The sequence below is a fragment of the Podarcis bocagei genome (genome assembly GCF_964188305.1).
Source record: "Podarcis bocagei genome assembly, chromosome: Z".
NCBI lineage: Eukaryota > Metazoa > Chordata > Lepidosauria > Squamata > Lacertidae > Podarcis > Podarcis bocagei.
In genome coordinates this window covers 9,085,152-9,111,447 of record NC_138140.1, presented here as the reverse complement: position 1 = coordinate 9,111,447, position 26,296 = coordinate 9,085,152, and the positions used below count along the sequence as shown (strand labels likewise).

General features: G+C 46.8%; 2 protein-coding genes across 3 annotated transcripts in view; one reads left to right on the top strand and one right to left on the bottom strand.

Annotated features, from left to right (window-relative positions):
- The window catches only part of SLC31A2 (solute carrier family 31 member 2), a 537,879-nt gene that overhangs the window by 486,843 nt on the left and 24,740 nt on the right, over positions 1 to 26,296 (bottom strand). The window lies entirely within an intron of this gene.
- The window catches only part of NIBAN2 (niban apoptosis regulator 2), a 98,775-nt gene that overhangs the window by 62,037 nt on the left and 10,442 nt on the right, over positions 1 to 26,296 (top strand). The window contains exons 3-10 of the mRNA XM_081179716.1: positions 801 to 929; positions 2,008 to 2,113; positions 7,521 to 7,688; positions 18,179 to 18,294; positions 19,201 to 19,305; positions 21,725 to 21,887; positions 23,531 to 23,718; positions 25,075 to 25,230. Of these exons, the coding sequence (XP_081035842.1) occupies positions 801 to 929; positions 2,008 to 2,113; positions 7,521 to 7,688; positions 18,179 to 18,294; positions 19,201 to 19,305; positions 21,725 to 21,887; positions 23,531 to 23,718; positions 25,075 to 25,230 (1,131 nt within the window). The remainder of the gene's footprint in view (positions 1 to 800; positions 930 to 2,007; positions 2,114 to 7,520; positions 7,689 to 18,178; positions 18,295 to 19,200; positions 19,306 to 21,724; positions 21,888 to 23,530; positions 23,719 to 25,074; positions 25,231 to 26,296) is intronic.

Here is a 26,296-nt window from a genome sequence, read left to right as displayed (position 1 = left end):
ATTTCTCAAAAGATTCCATCAACGGTGTCTCCGAAAAATCTTACACATCACTTGGGAAGACAGGCGAGCTAATATCAATGTATTGGATGAAGCAAATATCACCAATGTTGAAGCAATGATTCTTCAACAGCAACTTTGTTGGACTGGTCATGTTGTGTGGATGCCTGATTATCATCTTCCAAAGCAACTACTCTATTCCAAACTTAAAAATGGAAAGCGTAATGCTGGTGGTCAACAAAAGAAGTTTAAAGACTGTCTCAAGGCAAATCTAAAAAAAATGTAGAATAAACACCAACAACTGGGAAACACTGGCCTGCCAGCGCTCCAATTGGAGAACAGCCTTTACCAAAGGTGTTATGGACTTTGAAGACACTCGAACTCAGGACACAGGGGAGAAACTTGCTAAGAGGAAGGCACGCTTGGCAAATCCACACCGTGACCAGCTCCCACCTGGGAACCAGTGTTCGCACTGTGGAAGGACATGCGAGTCCAGAATTAGCCTCCACTTACGGACTCATTGTTAAAACCGTGTTTATGGAAGACATTCTTACTCGGCTATGAGTTATCGGCAAGGAAGAAGAAGAAGAGGAGGAGGAGGAGGAGGAGTTAGGCAACTAGGAGGGTTGTTAAAGACTGAATTTGTTACAGTACTGTTGTCAGCTGGCATGCAAGTCCGGGGTGTGTGTGTGAGTGTTTTGCAGAAATGTGTCCTGAAGTCTCATTGCTGCACCTTCTTTCCAGGTTCACTGTATTTTGCTTTTCTCTCTCTCCCTCCCCCCGCCCCACTCCCGCCTCTCTAGGTTCCACTGGAGCCACGTACCATCTTCTCAGGGAATCTGTTCCAGTACATGGAAGAAAACAAGAAGTGGAGGAACCGTTTCTGTGTCGTGCCCCATAATTATGGGCTGGTGCTGTATGAGAACAAACTGGTGAGGCCCCTCACTTGGGTTAACAAAGCATGCATTGTGCTTGCTGGTGGGTGGTATTTGGGCAGAGGCGCGCTTGTCCCGCTGGCAGCTTTATAGGTAGGGTCTTGAGCACCTTCTTGAGATCTCTTGTGTTTTGAGGTGATCTCTGGGGTTGGCTGCTCAAGGAGGCCCTCCTACACAGGAGCAGCAGCTCTCTGAGCTGCAAAGCAAACTTCTCCAGGAGTACAATTTGCGCACACTCTCACTTGACCTGGCTGACTGCAGCTTAGTGAAGGCACATAGCTCAGTTGTAGAGCACCTGATTTGCACACAGATAGTCCCTGGTTCAATCACCAGGGAGGGCGAGGAGAGAACCCCTGCCTGAAACCCTAGAGAGCCATTGGTATTCAATGTATACAGTACTGAGCTGGTCTTGTGTCAGTATAAGCCAGCTAACACCAGACCCCAGACATTATATTGGAGAAGAGCTGTGATTCAGCAGTAGAGCATCTGCCTTGCATGCAAGAAGTTCCAGGTTCAACCTACCTGGCATCTCCAGGTAGGGCTGGGAGAGACTCCCTATCTGAAATCTTAGGGGGCAATACTGTGCCATATTGAGTTCAGTCATTTTCACTTTATTTGGTCTGCAAACCATAAACATCAAATCCAGTATAGGGTTATCAAGGCAGCATCAGGGGGTGTGGAGCAATATCCATGCATGCAGACTGCCTTTTGAGTATAGCCCACAACATTACAGATCAGTTCTGACTGAGCTCATCTAGTTTTGATGGCAGTTTTGGGGACTTTTCTTCCTGTTTGGAGTCTTCCATTAAAACTGAATTTTAGTCATATTGCGTTCCCCATGTGTTGAGAAAGTACTGGCAGGTAAGTGAGGGGTCTTATACAGTCTGGGATGGATCTTTGACACATCTGCTAAGTTCTGTTAATTGCAGAAAGACAGGGTGTAAACATGACTTTATTGAAGGATTAGCAGGGCCTAGATTTTGCTGGAGCAAAAGTCCTGAACCTTGAGTGGCCCAGCAGATCTGATTTGCCTTTGGGACATTCCTGATATGTGTCTGTTCTCCTCCTTGTGCAGGCCTATGAGAGAGGTCTCCAGCCCCGGATTCTCGTCAACAGTGCCGGCTACAAGATCCTCACCTCCTTGGAGCAATACCTGGACCTGGTCAATAGCAATTTGCCAGGTGAGTCCTACTGCCCATCCTTCACCTTCTCGGTGCCAGATGGCTCCATTGTCTTGGGGCTCAGAGGAGCATAGCAGGGGTGGTGAGCATGCCCATCTATATCAGTACTGTCTGCACTGACTGGCAGTGGCTCTCCAGGTTTTTGACACATAACTTCCCCAGCGCTGCCCGGAGACCTGGGGTCAGCTGCACAGAAGGTGGATGTTATGCCATTGAGGTGTGGCCCAGGCAGTGACAGTGGCCCTCCAGGCCAATATTCCTGACCCTTGGAACTCCCCCTCCCCTGAAGCCACACCTTTCACTGACCCTGTGCACTTGAGAGTTTTTGCCTGGCTGGAATATGTTCTTGAACTCTGATGATGCCTCTTGCTTCCCTGGATGGAGGATGCCGGGGAGACGGGGGCATCAGACAAGCCCCCAGCTGGCTCCAGATGATCACCGGTCTCCCGTGGAACAGCATCAGTCAGTCAGTGACATGAGCCTCAAATATGTTTAGAGACCCGTGTGTGCTCTGTCAGCAGAGTGTGTAAATCATCACACAGCAGATGAGGCGGGCAGAAGCAGATGTAAGCATTATTTACAGCATTTATTCAGCATAGTTCAGGAACAAAGGAAAACGTGTCTGCATCCCTTCGACTCCGGCAAAACAGCAGTATAGCAAAAGCAACATACAACGGAAGTTCCCAGCAGACAGTGCTGGGAGTAAACAGGCATGTGATACACAAACATCATGCCTATACCCTTTTAAGGTGGAATGGAACTATATCCTAACAGGAGGGGTGTGTTTGTTGACATTGCCCTACTGCTCAAAGCTAAAATCTACATTCTTCGCTCCACCCACTTTTGCCTCTGGTTCTGCCTACTACCGGCCCCCAGGAGGTTGCCCAGAAGGGAATGTGGCCCTCGGGCTGAATAATGTTCCCCACTCCTGGTATATGGGTTCCCCATCCTAAACTGGGCCTCAGTTCTGGATGAGAATGTCAATCCTTCAAGCTGCAGGCAAATTCCAAAGCTCTAATGGCTGGCCAGTTTCTTGTTTTAATTACGATTACTAAGGCCCTTTTGATTATTGAGAGCAAGTTGCTTACTGTTCCCAATAATCATCCATGCTTTCATCTGCCTCTGTTTTGAAATGAGACTGTGAAGTGGCACAGTCTGGCCTATTTGATCTAGAATATGATGTGGCTACATAATACACCTCATTTGGAGATAGGAAGTATCCGGGGAGCCTCAGCTAATCTGTTAATGGAGAACAAAGCTATTAGTGGCTATTAGCCACAGCGGATACGGTTTCCCTCTGCTGCTGGAGGCAGGGTGCCTCTGCATACCAGTCCTGGGAGTCACAAGCGGGAAGAGCTGCTGTTCCATTCAGGTTTCCCACGGGCCTCTGGTTGGCCACTTTGAGAACAGGATGCTGGACTAGAGGACCACTGACCTGATGCAGCAAGGCTCTTCTTAAATTCTTATTTTAATATGTAAACCAGAGATGCCCAGCATGCAGCATCTTGATCATGACTGAAATGTCATTAACGTTACATTGGACACGATAACTGTATTGTATTGCCATCCATAATGTCTCCAGCCTGCCGTCTGCCCTCTCCTTGTTTTGAGGTGGGTGGGGAGGTGAGGTGTGCTAGTGCCTCAGCTCACAAGGGAAAGCAAACCTGCTGCCTGGCCCTTGTGTGAACTGCCAGGCTTTGACACAAGCTGTGTACGGCTGGCTTGCAAAACCACCGCAGTCAGGGAGTGTGGCTGGTGGGTGGGGTGCAAGGAGAAGTGTCCGTTTCCAAGCAGGACCTTCAAGAAGCCTGAAAAGACATTTGTTTGGAGAAAGGCCGGCTGCCCAGGGCCTGGCAGGTTCCTGCCTGGGATGATGAGGTCACCTCTTCAGGGAACAGCTGAGGCTATTCAGTTGGACCAACGTCCGAAGAGGTGAAAGTGTGCAGAGGAAAATCAAGGATTGTTGCAAACATCACAGGAGATTTATGATGGTTGCAGGGTTTTGTTGATCTGTGGATTTTTTATTTAGACCTGCGTAAAACATTGGGCATCCCGTTTTCATCCCGAGAGCTGCATGTGCTTCTGGGCAACCTTCTGTGGGGCACATGCCCCTAGTGCTGTGGGTCAGAATCAGAAGTGAGAGGAGCAACAATGCACAGTAAATGTTGCATTTGTACAGTTAGGCTAATTTCTGCAAACACTCAGGACATTCCTCTCTGCCCTCCATCCAGGCAAGCAAGAGGCATCATCAGGGTTCAAGGACACATTCCGGCCAGGCAAAAAACACTCCAGGAGGGTGAGAAGCAGGGCTGGTGAGGGGTGTGGCTTGAGGAGAGGGGCGTGGCCTGGGGACAGGCCTGGAGGGTTTGCTCAGTGTTACTATGTACACTGACTGGCTGCAGCTCTCCAGAATTCAGACAGGGATTTTCTCCTAGCCCTACTGGGAGCCACTAAAGATTCAGCCTAGGAGCTTCTGTGTACAAGGCAGGTGCTCTGCCACTGAGCTTATATTATTATTAAAAATTTATTCATTTCAACTCATTATTCGCTCTTTGCGCAGATGTATCAAAGTGGTTTAAAGGTAAAGGGACCCCTGACAGTTAAGTCCAGTCGCGAACAACTCTGGGGTTGCGACGCTCATCTCGCTTTACTGGCCGAGGAAGCCGGCGTTTGTCCGCAGACAGTTTTTCCGGGTCATGTGGCCAGCATGACTAAGCCGCTTCTGGCGAACCAGAGCAGCGCACAGAAACGCCGTTTACCTTCCCACTGGAGCAGTACCTATTTATCTACTTGCACTTTTTGGTGTGCTTTCAAACTGCTAGGTTGGCAGGAGCAGGGACTGAGCAATGGGAGCTCACCCCGTCGCGGGGATTCAAACCAACGACCTTCCGATCGGCAAGTGCTAGGCTCAGTGGTTTAGACCACAGTGCCACCCACGTCCCTGTCAAAGTTGTTTAAACCCACTTAAAAAACATAAATATACCATAACATTCATAGTCATATGAAAACACATACTATTCATTTAAAAGCAAAACTTTCTCCAGTAGAAAACTTTGGAAAGCTTTGGCAGCAAAAACATCATCAAAGTCTGTCAGATGCCTGGGGATGGGAAGGTGAGCTTTTTACCTGGTGAGGCAGACCTCACTCAAGAGAGCCACAGGGAAAGGCTGCCTTCTCCCTTGTCACCACCCTCTGAGCCTCACTCAAAGAAGGGGCCCAGGGTAGGGCCTCAGGTGACGACATAAAGGTATGGGTATGTTCCCCTTTTGAGAGGCATTCTAGAATATACTGGGATCCTGATCTATAAAGTTTTATAGGTCAAAACCAGCACTTTGTGCCTTCTCAATATACGTAAGCCTCTAACTTAAAAATAAATAAATCTAACTTTAAAAAAAAATCTATTTCTGCATTTTGGAAAGCCAATAAAAATGCTATTTATGCATTTATTTATTTTTTAAAAAAGACAACCAAGCACTATGAATTGGACTGTGTAGCTGTTAACCTAGATTGTGCTATATGTTCTGTTTGCCTTGAACCTGTCAGCAGCTGGGCTGCTGCACTAATTTGATGCTTCTGCACTGTTTTCAGAGGCAGCCCTATGTAAAGAGCATGGCAGTAGTCCAGTCCTGAGGTTTCTAGAACATAAATCATAGCAGCCAAGTTATTTATATCCAAATAGGGTTGTAGCCGGGCTACTAGTCTGATTTGACAGGAGGCACTCTGTGTCAGCGTGGCCATCTGTGCCTCAAGTGGCAGCAGTGGGTCCAGGAGCACCCACAAGACGAGAAACCTGCTCCCCAAGTCGTCCCTATTAAGCTCCAGCTCCAGTCCATCCTTGTGACCATGCACTGATCCAGCACATTAGCTGTGGTCCTTCTCCCAATCTCTGCCTCCCAGATGTTCCCATTTCCTTTGCCTGGCCTCCAGGGAGCTTGCCATCTGCAATCAAATCCAGAAGTGGCAGGTGGGCTGCACGTTTGCCTGGCCTCAGCAGCATGTGGCAGACAAATCTGCGCCTTGCAGTAGAAACATTTATCTAGTTATTTAGTCTGCTGCCTCTTGCTAAGACTCTTGTTCAAGCTACTGAATCCAAGCATGGCTTCTGACCTACTCCTTGAATGGGTAGGGCGGATTAAAATATCCCAATTCTTTTAAATGTATTTTCTTTTGTTGTTTCTTTGCACCGTGCTTCAGTGGCAATAATTACTACTGCACTTTTGCATAGTGCAGGGGCAAGGAAGCTTTTTCCACCCGAGTGCCGCATTCCCTTTTGGACAAGCTTCTGAGGGCCACATGCCAGTGGTGGGTGCAGCAACAAACTTAATTTTTTCCTTTGTGGTTTCTACACACTCCCCTCTCTACCCTCCACACAGACAAAGAAGAGGCGTCAGAATTGAAGAGCACATTCCAGCTAGGCAAAAATAATTGGAGTGTGAAACAGGGCCTGCGTGGGTGTGGCCTGTGGAGAGGGGTGTGGCTTGGGGAGGGTTCCAAGAGTCAGCTAAAAAGGCATGGAGAGCCACATTTGGCCCCCAGGTTTGAAATTTCCCAGCAGTGGTATCGCACTTTCAAGGGTCCAAAAGTGATTGGTGTTGCAGTTCTGACAGTGACCTTGTAAGGAGGAGGATGGTGAAACTTGTGGCCCTCCCAGATGTTGCTGGAGTACAACTCCCATCATCACTGGCCATTCTGGCTGGGACCAATGGCAGTCACCGGGTCCAACAACATCTGGAGGGCATCAGTTTGGGGAAGAGCAAAGTATGTGTTGCCAGCACTGGGTGGGGGTGGGCAATTCTCTGTGTGATCTGGCTGAATGTCCAATCTAAGCAGCGCTGCCCCACAGAGGCAACACATGGGCATGTGATGGGTAAGCTCTCCTGAAAGTTAAGGTAGTTCTTGGTAGTTGCTACCTCTCTGCACGAGGAGAGAATTTGCACAGTCTGTGTATCAGGCATGACTGGAGAGAACAATGGGCTTCCCCAGCCTCTGGTGACTCCACTTCCCTGTGTGAGTTTCTGCTGTGCCCTGGCTTCCTGGCGGGGAGTTGCAATGTTCAAAAGTGCAATGGGCAGTCTTCTTTGAGGCCAGATATTCCTTGTGTTTAGGCAGTGACTGAATTACCCATTTGGGAAGGAGGCAAGATTCAGCATGGGGAATGATGCAGAGTAGTGACAGAGATCTTCCTATCAAATCCAGCATCCCGTTCTCTCCACCGACTAGCCAGATGCCTGTGTGAATCCCACAGCACATAAGTGCAAGTGCAAATGCCCTCATCTGCTGGCCTCTCTGACTGTGTGTGTTTTACCAGTCAGGAATAAATCACATGATGTGTGCCAAGCTTTGAAAGTGGTTTCTTCCTAGCTCTGCCACTGTCACATCTGTCTCTTCATGTTTTTTTGTCCCCCAGGTTCTGCACCCAAATCGGGCAACACCTCTGTCTTCAAATGCCCCACAGAGTTCCCTCTCATCCTATGGCACCCTTACGCCCGGCACTACTACTTCTGCGTGATGACTGGGAAGGAGCATGAGAAGTGGCGAGCCGTTTTCCAGGACTGTGTGCGCCACTGCAACAATGGTAAGTCAGTCAGAAACTGCCTGTTTAGCCTCTTGGTGGACAGCAGAGGCTGCATTCACACAACAGCCTATTCCATTTCCCCCATGGTTTCACTTGACATTGTATGTTTGAGCCTGCATATGCTGTAAATGCCGCTTCCAGAACTAATGAAATATGGGCATAGAAAAGATTCCAGCAAGCGTTTAAAGGTTAAAACAGAAGGTGCCTGCTGAATCTCTTTACGCAGGTTCCCTGAGGATTATTTATTTGTTTAACAACATTTGTAAGACATTTGACTGTAGTAAAATCTCTAAGCAGTTTACAAGAAATATAAATACAGATTTAATAATAAATAATAAAAACAAAACACCATTGACAATAATTAAAATTAACAGTAAAATATATTCAAATGCATTAACATTTTTGTGTCTGGATTGGCTTCCCTGAAGAAGAAGAAATGTTTTAAGTGGTCTCCAAAAGAGTATAGTGAAGGTGTCTGCCTAATGTCAATAGGCAGGGAGTTCTGAAGTGTAAGGGTCCACAAGTATTAATGTGCCACCTGTAATAGTTTCATGGACTGAAGCAGTCAAGTGGGCTCATATGGGTCAAGTAAACTTGTCCCAAGCCATTAAGTGCTTTAAATACCAATAGGAACACCTTGAACTTGGCCTGGTAACAGATTGGCACCCAGTGCAGATATCCTTTCCCATCACTCTGAACATAGTAGGACTTCGTCAACTGCAGCATGACTGACTAATTAATGGGCATGTATCTTCTACTTAGGGATGCGGGTGGCGCTGTGGGTTAAACCACAGAGCCTAGGACTTGCCGATCAGAAGGTCGGCGGTTCGAATCCCTGTGACAGGGTGAGCTCCCGTTGCTCGGTCCCTGCTCCTGCCAACCTTGCCGTTTGAAAGCATGTCAAAGTGCAAGTAGATAAATAGGTACCGCTCCGGCGGGAAGGTAAACAGCGTTTCCGTGTGCTGCTCTGGTTCGCCAGAAGTGGCTGAGTCATTCTGGCCACACGACCCGGAAGCTGTACGCCGGCTCCCTCGGCCAATAAAGCGAGATGAGCGCCGCAACCCCAGAGTCATCCATGACTGGACCTAACAGTCAGGGGTCCCTTTACCTATCTTCTACTTAACCTCCTCTAGGAAAGGAGAGCGCTCCACCTTCAGAGGTTTGACTGCTGAACAGCCTTTTTACCTCTGGGAAGTTGCTCTTGACATATTCAGTCAAAATCTTCTTTCTTGCAGTATCAACTGTTTTATTCCAGCAGAGGCAAGAAGGAACAAGTATGGAAGCGCATTGTGGGAAAGCATGTGTGTGTGTGTGTGTGGGAATGCCTTATGGACTGAGGCCAATGGCCCATCTAGTCCAGCATCTTGTTCTCCCAGGGGCCAACCAGATGCCCCAGTAGGAAGCCTGAAAGCAGGATCTGTGTGGAACAATTCTCTCCTCACTCAGGATCCCCAGCAAAGGAAAGGTTTCTCCAACATAGGAGGCAGAGCATGGCCATCATGGCCAGTAGTTATGGATAGCCTTATACTCCACAAAATTGTCTAATTCTCTTTTAAAGACATTCAAGGTGATGGCCATTACTACCTCAGGCAGGAGCAAATTCCGTAGCGGAACTATGTGCTGTGTGAATATATATATTCAAAACATGTTTATATTTTAAATAAACCTGCCTTATTTCTTCCTCCCCTCTCTCATATAAGTGTCCCTGCCCAGGTTTTTTCCTTTCCCCCAAATACAGTTCAAAATTCATATAAACAGGGGTAATAATAATGATGATGATGATGATGATGATGATAATAATTTATTGTTTATACCCTGCCCATCTGGCTGAGTTTCCCCAGCCACTCTGGGCGGCTCCCAATCAAGTGCTAAAAACAATACAGCATTAAATATTAAAAACTTCCCTAAACAGGGCTGATTTCAGATGTCTTTTAAAGATAGGATAGCTGCTTATTTCCTTCACATCTGAAGGGAGGGCGTTCCACCACTACCGAGAAGGCCCTCTGTCTGGTTCCCTGTAATGTGGCTTCTCGCAGCGAGGGAACCGCCAGAAGGCCCTCCGCGCTGGATCTCAGTGTCTGGGCAGAACGATGGGGGTGGAGACGCTCCTTCAGGTATACTGGACCGAGGGCGTTTAGGGCTTTAAAGGTCAACACCAACACTTTGAATTGTGCTCGGAAATGTACTGGGAGCCAATACAGATCTCTCAGGACCGGTGTTACGTGGTCCCGGTAATAATAAAACATCAATTTTCAAAGAAAAACAGTGTGGGAAAATATCCAAATGCCTGCAGGTAACTGCTGCAGAGGTTAAAACAGTGGTTTTCTAACAGAGTTTCCCAGGAAACCAAATGTTTGGGTGCATTGTAGAGTGGCGAGCGCCTTGAGTTTCGTGAGATCTGGTGCTTCTGGGGTTTGAACCCGGGACCTTCTTCATACAAAGCAGATGCTCTACCATTGAGCTATGGCCCTTGCTGCAAGCTTCTTGAAGGACTGGCATGGCTACAAAGAGGCCATGTAAATTTCAGTCTCTGCTTCTCATCAGCTTTGAGTCACCCTCTGCCAACCGTGACAAAGTTTGTCTAAGGAACTTAAATTTTTTGATGGGAACTGTTTTGGATGTTGTGAGTATAGGATTCTGAGCAGGCACAGGGAGTGAGCAACTGGTGGAGCAACATGATGTGTCTTTTCCACAGCTGGGTCTCAAGTTGCAGTTTGTTGAGCTCCACAGCTTGAGCCAAAGAGATGCTTTGGAAGAGAGCAGAGTGGTGCCCAGACTTACCAACTGGGAACACCTCTCTTATAATCCGGCCTAAGAATTATTTGTTTACCTGGGGTGATGAATTTGTTAATAGCAGCAGTGTTGCAGTTTTGTTTATTTATTTTATTTAACGACATGTATACAGTCAGGGGAAAAAGAAAGTGCACCCTCTTTGAATTCTGTGGTTTTACATATCAGGACATAATAGCAATCATCTTTCCCTAGCAGGTCTTAAAATCAGGAAAATGCAACCTCTGATGAACAACAACACATGACATATTACATCATGTCACGATTTATTAAACAGAAATAAAGCCAAGATGGAGAAAACATGTGCAAAAAACTAAGTACACCCTTACTGCTTCCATACGAATTAAGAGGCTAAGTAGCAGACAAGGACTGCTAATAAAATGCCCTTGCTTAATTGATCATCAGCAAGTGTGCCCACTTCTATAAAAGCAAAGACGATACAATGCTCTTAGAGAAGCAACTGCTGCTGCCAATGAAATTGGGAAGAGTTCTAAGGGCATCTTCAACCAGTTTTAGGTCCATCATTCTACAATGAGAAAGATTATTCAAAATTGGAAAATGTTAAAGACAGTTGCCAATCTTTCCAGGAGTGGACTTCGCAGCAAATTCACCTCAGACCCTGCAATGCTCAGAGAAATTGCCAAAAACCCAAGAGTTACATCTCAGGCTCTACAGGTCTCAGTTAGCATGTTAAATGTTAAAGTTCATGACAGTGCAATTAGAAAAAGACAGAACAAGTATGGTTTGTTTGGAAGGGTTTCCAGGAGAAAGCCTCGTCTCTCTAAAAATAATATGGCAGCATGGCTTTGGTTTGCAAAGTTGCATCTGAGCAAACCACAAGACTTCTGGAACAACATCCTTTGGACAGATGAGACCAAAGTGGAGATGTTTGGCTATATTGCACAGCGCCATGTTTAGCAAAAACCAAACACAGCATATCAGCACAAGCACCTCATACCAACTGTCAAGCACGGTGGAGGGGTGATTATTTGGGCTTGTTTTGCAGCCACAGGACCTGGGAACCTTGCAGTCATTGAGTCTACCATTAACTCCTCAGTATACCAAAGTATCCTACAGTCAAATGTGTGGCCATCTGCCCAACAGCTGAAGCTTGGCTGACATCGGGTCATGTAACAGGACAAGGATCCCAAGCACACCAGCAAATCTACAACAGAAGTTTATACATTTTAAAGAGAGCTTTCTCTTTTGATTGAATCAACTCTTTTTCTAATCTACAGTAGATGGTTCTGTAGCGAGAAAAAAGGAGAAAAGAACAGAATCAAAGTATTGCAATGGCCCAGTCAAAATCCAGACATCAACCCAATTGAAATGCTGTTTGGGACCTTAAGAGAGCTGTGCATAAATAAATGCCAGAAAATCTCAATGAACCGAAACAAAGTTGTAAAGAAGAATGGCCCAAAATTCCTCCACAACAATGTGAGAGATGGATAAAGTCCTACAGAAAACAATTACGGTACTTCATGTTATTGCTGCTAAAGGTGGTTCTACAGGCTATTGAATCATAAGGTGTACTTAGTTTTTCACACATGGCTTTTCCATTTCGGTTTTATTTCTGTTAAATAAATAATTTCACAGTGTGATATGTCATGTGTTGTTCATCTGAGGTTGTATTTACCTGATTTTAAGACCTGCTAAGGAATAGATGATTCTTATTATGTCTTCATATGTAAAACCACCGTATTCGAAGAGGGTGCACTTTATTTTCCCCATGACTGTATGTTGCTGGATTGTAAGAAAACCTCTTAGCGGTTTACAAAATAATATAAAAACAAAACATCCTCAATTTTTTTAAAAAGACTAGTAAAAGTTAGATATTATAAAGATGCAAGAGATCACTAAAATCAACAGTAGCTGAAAAGAGATGAAATACAAGCAACTTCTGCATGTCTGGATAGCCTTGCCTAAACAAAGATATTTTTAGCAAGCACCAAAAAGAATATAGCAAAGGCCTAATATCAATAGGCAGGGAGTGTAGGTGCTGCCACACTGTAAGATTGATTTATTTGGAGTGTGGAATAAGAATTATGCAGCACCTATGACAGTGCTAGTTCTGCAGATTGAAGCAGCCAAGTGGTAAGGCGATCCTGCAAGTAAACCAATCCCAAGGTGTTAAAGGCATTAGTAATAGCAGCACCTTGAACTTAGCCCAACAGCAGATAGGCAACCACCGCAGCTCTCTGAGCAGATGTGTTATGTGCAGACAGGGCCTCACTCCTGTCAGCATTCGTGTTGCAGCATTCTGTACCAACTGCACCCTTCAGGTCAAGCTCAAGGGAAGCCCCACATAGAGTGCATTGCAACAATCCAACCTTGGAAGTCACCATTGCCGGAACTACTATGGTCAAGGTTGTTGCTGCTATTTGTTACTAGGGCTCGTAGTGTGTGCTCCTGATGGACACAGAACGAAGCAGGCATGATTCTAGAGCAGATGCTGTTAGGCTCCAGCTCCCATCAGCCCTGGCCAAAATGGCCTGTGCCCAGGGTTTATGGGAGTTGCTGTCCAAAACCTCTGAAGTGCAGGTTAGGACAGGCTGGTGTAAAGACAAGCCAATGAAGAGATTTCACTGGTTGGACTTTTAAATTACTGAATGGAATAACATCCTACCCACAGGGCTGGCCCAATACATTTTGGCACCTGAGGTAGATCTCTAAATAGTGTCCTACTCCAGGGGAAAAGGGGGGATGGAAGATCTGCATCAGGAACAAGGGGGGAAGAAAGATCGACATCAGGATCTGCTGCCCCTGTGGATCCTGTCGCCTGAGGTGGTTGCCTCACCATTCTTCATGGGTGGGCCAGTCCTACCTGCCCACGTCCATCAAAGCCATTTCCACTGATGTCCATTGTCTGGAGATTTTCTGCTTAAGGGATTCTCAACACAAATATTCCTACATCTTCCCAATGTTGTTGTATTACAACTCCCATCATCCATGACCATGGCTGAATTGGCTGGGGCTGATAGGAGTTGTAGTCTGACCAACCTCTGGATCAAATCACATGGGCAGCCTTTGCCGGCCTGGTGCCCTCCAGATGGTTTGGAATACAGCTCCTATGAGCCCTAGGGCACAGTTTTCCTTTCACTCTCCTTTAGTGCCAACCTTGAAGGAGGGGGAGAGGAGGGATACTTGTGCAAAAAATTAGTATTATTTATATGGTGTTTGTGTGCACTTGCACTTGAATATCATTTAAATATATATATATGGAACTGCAGATATGTTGGATAGCTTTTCTCTGAGGCAAGCCTCACACCCACCTTCCTTTGAATGGGCACGCAAATATTGATTGATTGATTCTGAGAATCTGCAGGAGCTGTGGGCCTTTTTTCTCACCTGGGGACAAATTAATGCCTTCCCCAAGCTCCAATTAAGGTGAGCTCTTCCCAGCACCTGCTAGAGCCTAAACCACTGTTAGCTATTCTCTCTCTCTCCCCCCCCCCCCTTTTACTGCTTCCTACTGCAAAGTTGTGCAAACTTTCTGTCCATAGTGGGCCCTTGGCATGCTTTGGCAGGTTCTGGCAGGGTCAAGCATCACCGCCACCCTCTTTTTTCTCCTCCTCCTCCTGCACCGCTCTGTGGGCTTGCAGCCCTGCCCTGCGCAGGGTGAGGCTTTGCTGGCAGAGGGTGGCATTTTCGATGCGGTGATCCCCACCCATCCTGTCCTCTCCTTTTCTCTCTTGGCAGGTTTCCCGCTGCCTGGCCTACGTGGAATGCGTTGTGCGGGTGGGAGAGCATTAGAATGCCAGGCTAGAAAGCCATCCATCACCCCTCCCCACCCCCTTGGGGAGGACTTCCCTCTGAAATTCCTTTTCCCACCCTGAACTGGGCAGATCCTTCCACGGTGCTTACAATAAACCACCCTGTCCTTTCCCCCTCCTTCCCTTTCCTCCCTGCTTTCTTTCAAGCTGCAACGTTTTGAGAGTTCACTCCCAGTACGTGTGCTGCTTTGTTATTTTAAGTTTATGTCCTTTGCAGTCACGTTTTAATTTATTGCTGGGCTCAGATGGCTCAGCGCCACCTCCTTAAATGAAGGAGTCGTCGTTAGGCTGCATGTTGTGCAACTGACCCATGGGACAAGGTCATGTGTGCAAGAGAGATTGCAAGTTGGCTTTCTGTGCTTTTATTTATTTATTCCTCTTTATGAAAACCTGCCACACACACACACCTGTCCTTGTCCTGCCTCTCCAGCTAGCCCTCAGAAATTGCCCCACACTCCCCTCTCCCTTCACCAGGTCTGTTTTGCACCTTCCTAATGAGTTTTTGCCTGGCTGGAATGTGTCCTTGAACTCTGATCATGCCTCTTGCATGCCTGGACAGAGGGGTGTGCATAGCCTGTAGCTCAAAGGTAAAATCTGTGTTCGTAATGTCTCTGGTCCCGCCACTCAGAAAATTGCCTAGGAGGAAATGTTCTGCACACAAGCATCACATGGGGATAGACCCACTTGGACTGTGCCACCTCAACAGGCACGTGGGATGGTGCTTATTGGAGCCCTCTGCTAACTTGCTGTGCTCCAGAGGTTTTGGACTTCAAAATCTGGGTCTGGGGCTGATGTGAGCTGGAGCTTAGGCCTGCTTCATGTTGTGAGCTTCAGGAGCATACACTGCCAGCCCTACTGAGCAGTAACAACAACCTTAACCATAGTTGTTCAGGCAATGGTGACTTCAAAATGGAGGGCAAGAAAAAATTACTAGTCATCCCCAGGCAGGACTGCAGTCAGGTGGCACTGGATCATCTCCCCTTCCAGAATCTTTCAAGGGAGATGCTGAGCAGCCAGCCGCATACATGCTCTCTCTGTGTGTGTGTTCTGCCACATGCCTGGAAAATGGTCATGCTGGCTTTCGGAACCCATCCACGATCAGCAGGCCTGCACCCCCTTACGCCAAAATGAAGCCAGAGAAATGTCCTGAGGTTCATTCTTTCCTCCACCCATCCTCCTCCTGCCTCCATCCATGACTGCATTTATTTCCCAAGCCTATCTGAAGGGGAACGGCTGCAGCTCAGTGGCAGACCATCTGTGTTGCATGCAAAAGGCCGCAGGTCCAATCTCCAGTGGCATCTCCAAGTGGCACTGGGAGTGACCCCTGTCTGAAAGCTCTAGAGAGCAGCTGCCAGTTGGTGTAGACAGTACTGAGCAAGAAGGACCAATGCTCTGACTCAGCATAAGGCAGATCCCTGTGTTCCTGTTTCTGTCTGAATTATGAGGACTAGAACCTTAGTTTATGTTTAGGAGGAAGACACTAGCTCAATGGCTGGGCATCTGTTTGCACACCCAGGTTCAGTCTCCCAACATCTCCAGGAAGGACTGGGAATGTCCCGTTCCTGGAAGCCTTGGAGAGTCATGGCCAGTCATTATAGACAGTACTGAGCTATATGGACCAATGATATGGTGAATATATGGCAGGTTCCTATTTTCCTAAGGAGATGGTGGTTCTGGATCTAGAGATGCAGGGTGGTGGTAGTGGAAGTGAAGCCTTTCCATAGGATCTCACGCATGTGTGCAGCCACAGAACCTGGCTGCAACATCTGGTGTCTCTGAATCCTACTGGGTAGGAAATAGTATTTGTAACGGGGGCAGAAGAGAGTCATGGTCACATTCTGCGTAGCTCCTTGCCTTCCCTGAGGACGGACAAAATATGCTCTTGTGATGTACCAGGCATCCGGTATTCTTCTTCCACCAGTGTTGAAACAGCCCCTTTTGTTGTTGTTCTTAATCCAGCATCCCTGTTGTTTCCTCCCCTCCCAGAGCCTTGCAAAGAAACCAGAGACAAGGCAGAGTTAACACTACCCTTTCTCAAAGGAGAGAGAGAGCTCTCTGCCTGCTTCCCTTTCCTCTGTCCCTCTACGGTTTGTCCCTGCCAACTCCAGACTTGGTCATTAAAAGAATGCCAGCTTTTTCTTTTTTTTCCTTTTACACCTCTTCTTTCCTTCTCCCATTTCAGAGCGGAGTGTGTGCCCAGGCTATAATTCTTGTTGCTGAAACCTTAGTCCAGACCTTGCCAGATCTAGCCACCTCTTGGCTTAACTCTTCTCATTCCACCTATATTTGAAAGCTGTCTATTCCGAAAGGTTTGGGTGGGGGGTGGGAAGATTGTGGAGAAGTACTCCCAACCTTCCAGCCTCCCCCTTCCCCAGCAGTGAATCACACACAGAGGAATCTTGGGCAGCTGTGATGCACCCCTTTCTCCAACCCGCTTACGGGGGTGTTGCTTGTGTTAAAAGATTTTCAGAAATCATGTGCTGACTGTGATTCATCCCGTCACATTATTTTTAGTCACTTTCTCTTCCCTATCCTCCCCCCTTGCCCTGTGCCAAAATGTGGCAGTTTCCCTTTTGAAGACCTTCCTCCGTCTTCGGCTTTCCAGACAGGATTCCTCTTTTGTGGATGTTACGTCAATTTCCAGAGCGCTGTGATTGTAACTCTGACACTGGCACAGGCACAGCCCAGCCTTGCCTGTTTAACTCTTCCTTCTTTTTAACCCTTCTCCCTCTCCCTCAGCTGGTTGGGCTTGTTAGGAAATGTAGGAAGCTGCCTTCTACAGAACTAGGCCATTAGTCCATCAAGGTTATCATTGTTTGCACTGACCAGCAGTGACTCTTTAGGGTTCCAGACAGGGCTCTCTCCCAACCCTGCTTGGAGACAGCAAGGGTTGAACCTGTGACCCTCTCTTTACATGCCTATGATCTGAGCACCACAGCACTCTCTCCTCTTGTGATTCCCAGCAGCTGGATTTCAGGGGGTCCAGTTTGCTAGGCTGTGTTATTGTTTCGTTTTGTCTATATGGCATTGGGGCAGAGGGCTCGGTTTGCTCTTTCTGTCCTGTCTAGGAGGCTGGGGTAGCCTCTCCTACTGGATAGGATCATTTTGATTGACCCTGATTGCTGTAGGTTGCAGTTTTTCAACCTTGTTTCCCCAGATGTGTCAGACTGCAGCTACCATAATCCCTGAGCGTTGAGCTAGGGATGTTGGGAGTTGTAGTCCAACTCCATCATAGAATTGTAGAATTGGAAGGGTCCATGAGCCATCTAGTCCAACCCACTGCAACGGAGGAATCTCAACTAAAGCATCTGTGACAGAAGGCCATCCAACCTCTGCTCATATATTAGAAGGACTGGGGCAACCCAGTTAGATAGGTGGGGTACAAATTATAAAATTGTTGTTGTTTCAACAAAACCGAGGAAGGAGAGTCCACCACCTCTCATGGGAGTCTCTTCCACAGTCAAACAGCTCTTGGTGTGAGAAAGTTCTTCCTGATGTTTCATTGGAATCTCTTTTCTTGTTACTTGAAGCTGTTGGTTCATGTACTAACCTCCAGAGCAGGAGAAAACAAGCTTGCTCCATCTTCCATGGGACAATTCCATCAATTGTTGCTCATAAGGCTTGGTTTCCAGATCCTTGATCATCTTGGTTGTCCTCCTCTTCACACATTCCAGCTTGTCAATGTCCTTAAACTGTGGTGCTCAGAACTGGGCACAGTATTCTAGGTGTGGTACTATTACTTCCCTTGATCAGGCTGAGGACAATGGGACTTGTAATCAAATGGCATCTGGCAGGGGATGGTGGGAGTTGTAATCCAACAACATCTGGGAACCCATGGTTGAAGAACACTGCTCACTGCTCTAAGAGACACAGAGTTGACGTCCCCCCCCCTAAAAAATAAAAGCACCTTCCCCTTTTCTCTTCCAGGTATTTCTGAGGACAACAAGGTAGAGGCTCCTGCATTCACTGATGCCGTCCGCATGTACCGCCAGTCTAAGGACCAGTATGGCACATGGGACATGCTTTGCGGCAATGAAGCACAGGTGAGTCTTTGAGGGAGCAGCCCAGGAAATTAATTCCCAGGTATGCTTGACAACCTGAGGTCATAAGAACATCGGAAGCAGCCTTATACTGAGTCAGAACAGTGGTCCTTCTTACTCAATATTGTCTACTTTGACTGGCAGATGCTCTCCAGGATTTCAGATAGGAGTCTCTCCCAGCCCCACCTGGAGATTCACTGCCAGTCAGTGCAGACAGTACTGGGCTAAATGAACCAAAAATCTGGCCCAGTTTAAGCCAGCTTCCTTTGTTTCTACCTCCCATTGTGTCATCAGTGCTGTCACCTGCCTTGGCACTGGTTTTGCCATCAGTAAGGCACCAGGCAATGGGACACAGGTGGCGCTGTGGGTAAAAGCCTCAGCGCCTAGGGCTTGCCGATCGAAAGGTCGGCGGTTCGAATCCCTGCGGCGGGGTGCGCTCCCGTCGTTCGGTCCCAGCGCCTGCCAACCTAGCAGTTCGAAAGCACGTCAAAGTGCAAGTAGATAAATAGGGACCGCTTACAAGCGGGAAGGTAAACGGCGTTTCCGTGTGCGGCTCTGGTTCGCCAGAGCAGCGATGTCACGCTGGCCACGTGATCCGGAAGTGTCTTCGGACAGCGCTGGCCCCCGGCCTCTTGAGTGAGATGGGCACACAACCCTAGAGTCTGGCAAGACTGGCCCGTACGGGCAGGGGTACCTTTACCTTTACCTTAAGGCACCAGGCAAAGGTATTTCTTTTGTACCTACAGGAGTTTGGGTAGCACCAATGACTGGATGTTTTTAACCCAACTATGTTTTATGGATCGGTCTTATTGTATCTTAGTCACCTTGTGAATTGTTTCAGGGCTTTTCGTTGTGGGAAGCAATACAATAAATCGAACCAACCTTTCCTTACCTTTATACCCAATCCAGGTCTTGAGCAACTTAGTGATGGAGGAACTTCTTCCTGAGCTGAAGAACATGATTGGGCCCCGCCTGAAGGGCAAAATCCAAGAGAGACACAGAGTTTGGATCCAGGTGAGTGTGCGCTGAGCTTGCACCAGGTCCCACTCTGTAATATGTAAACGTATGGAACTCCCTGCTGCAAGGTCCAAAGTTCAATCCCTGGCATCACCAGGTAGGGTTGAGAGACACTCCCCGCTTAAAACTCTGGATAGCCACTATCAGTCAGTGTAGACAATACAGAGCTAGGTCTGTATTGGTATTGGTCTGACTTTGTATAAGGCAGATTCCTGTGTCCCAATGTTGCTCCAGGAATGTGGGAACCTTAGGCTCTCTGAATGTTATTGAACTATAACTCCCATCATCCCTGACCATTGGCCTGGCTGGAGCATGCAGGAATTGGACCCCTGCCACATCTGGAACTCCACAGGTTCCTCAGCTCTGTCTCCCTACTTCTCTTATGAATGGAAAACAGGATTTCTCCACCAGAAATTTCTCCATGCATTTGTGGCCCTGTCCATTTCCAGGCTGCATTCAGTCAAAAAAATCCCAAACAAACAAAAACCACGCTTTTAGCTGTAAGATAATTATGGCCCAGAATGTCAAAAGACCTCGGGTGGGAAGAAAATATATATACTGTTTGAAAAACCAGGATAAATATTTCCTTGTGAGCCATTTTTAAAAATAGATTGGCAGAAAACTCCCTTTTAAACAAATATTCAGCTCCTGGTGGCTGCCTTCCAAACACTGCAGTATAATGAGGACATTCCCTCCAGCACACCGGAGCCCTGTGTGGAAGAGTAAAAAACCTCACAGGACCCCTTTCGCATACACCTCCAAATTTCTTAATACTTCCTTATTTATATGTAGGGTTGCAGGTGTGCCCTATGATTCTGTGCCGGGAGAAGTCACAGGAATTTATAATTGGGCTCAGAATTAATCCTCCTGTACATCTCAGCATTCTTCATGTATCTATCTATATCTGTATATATACATATACATATACATATACATATACATATACATATACATATATACATATACATATACATATACATATACATATACACACACACACACACACGGCAACCCGGAAGTAACGGAGACCCGGAAGTAACGGAGCGCGTTACTTCCAGGTTTCACAGCTCGCGCGTGGGCAGACTCTCAAAATGACGTCATGCGCAAGCTTGGAAGCAGCGAATCACGACCTGCGGACGCGGGTTGCGTTCGCTTCAGGATACGAGCGGGGCTCTGGAACGGATCCCGTTCGCTTCCAGAAGTACCACTGTATTCAGGTTTCTAGTCCTTATGAAAGTTTGTGTAGATGTCCTTGAAAGTGCAGCTAAAAAAATGCAACAGAGCAGCTGAGCAAGACTTGTGGGCAGTGTTTATTAACACTGAAATTTTAATTTATGGGAAAGTCATAGATCACAGAATCAGAGTTGGAGGGGACTATGGGGTCTAGTCCAACTCTCTGCAATGCAATCTTATTGTTAATATCAGCTGGCAAGGTTCCCCCCCCCCTTTTAGTTATTCTCGCAAATAAAAATCCTTTAATAATGAGAGTGTGAGCGTTTGGGTGATATTTCAGGACCTGCTATCATGCCACTGTTTTTTTCCTTTCATTCTAGCGGTGGGGGAAATATGTGTTGCTTTGCAGAAGGGATGTGGGACTTGTGGCCCTCAATATCTTGCTTGATGTCAGCCCCCATCATCCCTGACCATTAGCCATGTTGGCTGGGATGGGCTCCAGATGGGAACTGGAGTCCAAGAGCATTGGACGGGCCACAGATTTCTGCCCCTGTTCTAGGGAAAGGAGTATAAAATCATGCAAATGGTAGAGATATGTGTGGCCTAGTCTGCTCCAATTAAGGGGCACAGAATTTAGATTCCTTGAGTGCACATTTTTTATCTCAACTTTTAACAGCTTCTCATTTTATTTTTGCTTTTCCTTAACAATAGAACAAATTAATATGATCAGTAGAATGCGGGAAGGGCAGAGAAAGATCAGCAAGGGATCACAGCAGTTTGTATCATACACTTAAAGTAAATACTATTTGTACAAATTTAAAAAGAAGTAGTAGGTGTTCGGATGGGGGAGGGAAGGAGAAAAAATGGGGGGGGGGGATGGGTTCCCACAGAGCCTGATGGGCATATAAACAATTCTAAGTACAAATCCCAGAGTGAAAATCTTTTCACTTCCTCTCTGCTTTTGGTTTTCCCCATAGAACAGGTCATTCTAATTTATTAATCTCCGCACCCCTGCCCATGTACACGTGTTCTGTTGCGAGCTGCAGGGCATATCTTACCCTTGCTGCAATAACCTTGATGTTTTATTATGTGTTGGATGCCTCCCAGAGTGGCTGGGGCAGCCCAGCTAGATGGTTGAGGTAGAAGGGGGAGGAGGAGGAGGAGTTGCCTGTCTCTTGATGGCTCACTAAGAAGGATGCTCTCCCATCTTATCCCCAAAAAACCCTTCCCCATCTTTTCCTAGGTCTCTGACGCTGTGTATAGGATGGTCTACGACCAGACCAAAGTCCAGTACGACGAAGCTGTGGTTAAATGCGAGGTTGAGAAGCCTGGGATGACCAGCACCATCCGCACAGATATGGATCAGATCATCCAATCGAAGGAGCACCTGGCCAGCAAAATCCGAGGTAGGGGATGGAGAGAGAGACCCTTTGCTTTGTGGAAAGGGCCGTGGCTCAGGGCAGAGCCCCTGCTTCTCATGCATGAGGTCCGAAGTTCAATCCCCAATGGCATGTCCAGTAAGGGCTGGGTAAGACTCCAGTCTGAAACCCAGCAGGTGCCAGCCAGTGTAGGCAACACTGAATTAAATGGACCAACAGCCTGACTCAGTGTATAGCAGCATCTTATGAAGGGAAGGGATGTAGCTCAGTGGTAGAACATTGGCTTTGCACGCAGAATGTCCCGGTTCAATCCCTGGCATCTCCAGGGGGGTTGGAAGAGACCTTGTTTTGAAATCATGGAGTGCTGCTGCCAGTCAGTGTAGACAATACTGAGGTAGAGGGACCAGCTGTCTGACTTAGCATGAGACATCGCCAAACTGTTAGACTAGCGGTTCTCAAAAGCTTTTGCTCTGGGCTACACTTTAAGAATATATTTTTTCTTGTGTCACACAAGAGATTTTGTGTGTTTTTTAGACATTGGAAAACACAACTAGGATTGTCCTCATTGTCACTTGATGCTCTTGATCTCATTTTAAAAAGATACTTATCCATATTGTGCAAATAAAAATAATATTTTTGATACTATACTATACCATACCATACCATACCATACCATACCATACCATACCATACTGGCAGCAACTATTTTAGGCATGTCCAATTGGCGTATGATTGTCAACATACGGGTCCTTTTGATCCCAGAAGTGGGCAAAATGGTGGCAGAGGATGCTTATGCATCCTCCGCCAACATGCGCGGTGGCCAGGGATGGATCCCCTGCACAAAATAGTTAGACCAATTAGACCAATTAAACTTTTTATTGCACTAGCCATAGGCCATGGCATCATTCAGAAGGAGAACAAAAAACAAACAAACAAAGAACAATAACCATGAAAATCATTGGGCACCACACATACAATAAAACCAAATTATTTGTTGCATTCAATAGAATAGAATAGCAGAAGATTCTCAGGTAAGATGTGCCAAATGAAATATCCGAATCCCCTTTGCAGTTGCACAAAATAGTTGCTGTACTATACTACCCTGGAATATTTAAATGCTTCTTTGGTTGCCTTGAATCTTCCCACCACACTTGCCACCCTCTCCTGCCACACCCCTGGAGAACCACAGGGGGCAGCATCTCCTTGGTTAATGGTTTTAGAGCACCTACCTGTGGATTTTCTGCAACATCAGGGCTTGGGATAGATCAGGGGTTAGCAAACTTTTTCAGCAGGGGGCCAGTCCACTGTCCTCAGACCTTGTGGGGGGCTGGACTATATTTTGAAAAATAAATAAAAATGAATGAATTCCTATGCCCCACAAATAACCCAGAGATGCATTTTAAATAAAAGGGCACATTCTACTCATGTAAAAACATGCTGATTCCTGGACTGTCCACGGGCCGGATTTAGAAGGCGATTGGGCTGGATCCGGCCCCCAGGCCTTAGTTTGCCTACCCATGGGCTAAATGACCTTTCGAGGCATTTTCCAACTCTGGTTGATATCTGTATGATCGATCGTACGGCGTTTGCTAGTTGCCTGCACAGATGTCCATATCTGGGGTGCAGGTTTGTGGAGGTAGTTCTAACCTCCCTGATGCTTCTTCATCCAGCCACAGTCTTCTCCAAAGCAGAGATCTGTGTTCGGAACCACGTCCAGCCTTACATCCCTTCCATCCTGGAGGCACTTATGATCCCCACCAGCCAGGGCTTTGCCGAGGTGCGGGAAGTCTTCTTCAAGGAGGTGACCGACATGAATATGAACATCCTCAACGAAGGAGGAATGGAGAAGATGGGAGAGGTAAGCTAGAGGTCTTGGTGGCAAAAGAGGAAATTTGGGGTTGGAGTAAGCATTGTAAGGCAGGGTCTTCAGCATAAGGCTCCTCAGATTTCAGCAAAAGGACCTGGAAATTAGTTATTTTCTTTTTACCCTAGCTTTTAGCCCTTAATTTGAAGGGTTTCAAGTACCTGTGGCCTCTTTTAGTGGGGCAGTACGCGGGTGGCGCTGTGGGTTAAACCACAGAGCCTAGGGCTTGCCGATCAGAAGGTTGGCAGTTCAAATCCCACAATGGGGTGAAGTCCCGTTGCTCGGTCCCTCCTCCTGCCAAGCTAGCAGTTCGAAAGCACATCAAAGTGCAAGTAGATAAATAGGTACCACTCCGGTGGGAAGGTAAACGGCGTTTCCTTGTGCTGCTCTTGTACGCCGGCTCCCTCGGCCAATAAAGCGAGATGAGCGCTGCAACCCCAGTGTCAGCCACGACTGGACCTAACGGTCAGGAGTCCCTTTACCTTTTATCTGCAATAATTATTTGAATAGATGTGGGATTCTTCTGAAAGTTCTCATGGGTTGCATTTGTTATAATTGGTTTCATATAGTATTTGTAAGCCTCTTTGGGTTACTTTTTTGAGGAAAGCACTAATAAGTGGCCGTGGTAGTAAAAATAATACAAATCCTTCTATATACATAAAAATTGTAAGGCTGTCATCATGTTGCAGTATGGTAGGCAGGTGAGTGAGCAGCAGCGTGGGAGGCAGGTGGCCCTGGCGAACTGTTTAATGGAGGTAGGGGGAAGCACTTCAGAGAGCAATTTGCTAAGCCACTCTCTGAAGCCCCTCACCCTCCTTTAAAACGGATGAGGTTTTGGGTGAGTTGGGAGAGGAGGGTAAGTGGAGTTTGGGCAAGCCGTGAGGGGATAGGCCAGGAGAAAGGTGAGGCGTAAAGGGAGGGGGTGGGTGGGGGAAAGGGGCTGGCAAGGGGGGTTTGTGTTGTTGAGCAGAGAAACAGGGACAGAAGCCTCTAGTAGCAGTTGTAATTAGTAGTACCTCTGGTTGCGAACGGGATCCGTTCCAGAGGCCTGTTTGCAACATGAAAAGCATGCAACCTGAAGCACTGTATCTGCGCAGATGTGCAGTGTGATTTGGTGCTTGTGTGCATGCGTGAAGCGCGATTTAGTGCTACTGTGTGCAAGCAGTGAAATACGGAAGTAACCCTTTCCGGTACTTCTGGGTCGCCGTGGGACGCAACCTGAAAAAACATAACATGAAGCAAACGTAACATGAGGTATGACTGTAATAGTAGTAATAGTAATAGTAGTAGTAGTAGTAGTAGTAGTAGTAGTAATATCAGTAATATCTTTTCCTCTCCCCGCTCCTCCAGTACATGGAAAACCTTTCCCAGCTGGCTTTCCACCCAGTCAAGATGCAGTCCTGCTATGAGAAGATGGACCAGTTGAAGCTGGAAGGGCTGCAGCAGAGGTTTGATGTGTCCAGCGCCTCTGTGTTTAAGCAGCGGGCCCAGATCCTGATGAGACAGGTAAGGACTGCCTTGCCAGATCGGACCAAAAGCCAGCCTCGTTGACAGTATCTGGCAAGCTTGCAAACAGCTCTTTGGATCCTAGGATTCAAACGGAAGAACATCTTTATTTCAGCCCAAGGCTCACATGTGTTGGTGGTGGGCGGGACCGGCAATAAAAGTGGGCGGAGCAATGGAAGTGACTCTTTGTAGAGTGAGACAACATCCAAGAACTCAAGACTTTTCTGCAGGCATGCAAACATTGCATCACATTCCTGTTGCTATCTAGATTTAAATATGGTCAGGGGTGGTGTACAACTTTTTTTTATCTTTCTACCCAGTGGGCCAGATCCGCATATACCCTAATGCAGACACAGGCAAACTTGGCCCTTCAGATGTTTTGGGACTACAACTCCCATGATCCCTAGCTAACAGGACCAGTGGTCAGGGATGATGGGAATTGTAGTCCCAAAACATCTGGAGGGCTGGGTTTGCTTATGCCTGCCCTAATTCTTTGTGAGCCAAATTTGGCTGGTGGGTGTGACTGCCCAGCAGTGAATCCCCTGAGAACACAGTGATTTATTGAGTGTCTTAGAAGACACGCCAGCTTACTTAAGAAGCAGGAAGAAACCACTGATATAATTGAGCCTCCCTCCTTCATTTTAGAAGGCAAAGTCGGTGCCAGCCTCTTCTTGCTCCTGGTGCTGGTGGATAGTGGGTGTTTGCTCCCCGCCCCCCCAGCAAAGGAGCAATTATGAACTCACTGGAAGCTCTTGATTGTTCCTTTGAAGCAATGTTGGTACCCACCCCATACTTGTTAATGAACTGGACTAACTGAGAATCATAAAATTGTATTTTTTTAAAAAAGATATTTATTAAAAGTTTAATAGTTGCAGAAAAAAGAAAAATGAATGTTAGAAGGATGCTGGAATGAAGTTACATGGTTTTAGCAGAAATGTTATAAAGAACTAAGTAAAAATAGATTGTTAATGGGCCAAAGTGTAAAATTTAAGGTCAGATTGTGTTAAGATAAATTATAGAACAAAAATTGAGAAATATGGAAAGGATTTGCTGAAAAAGCTAATTG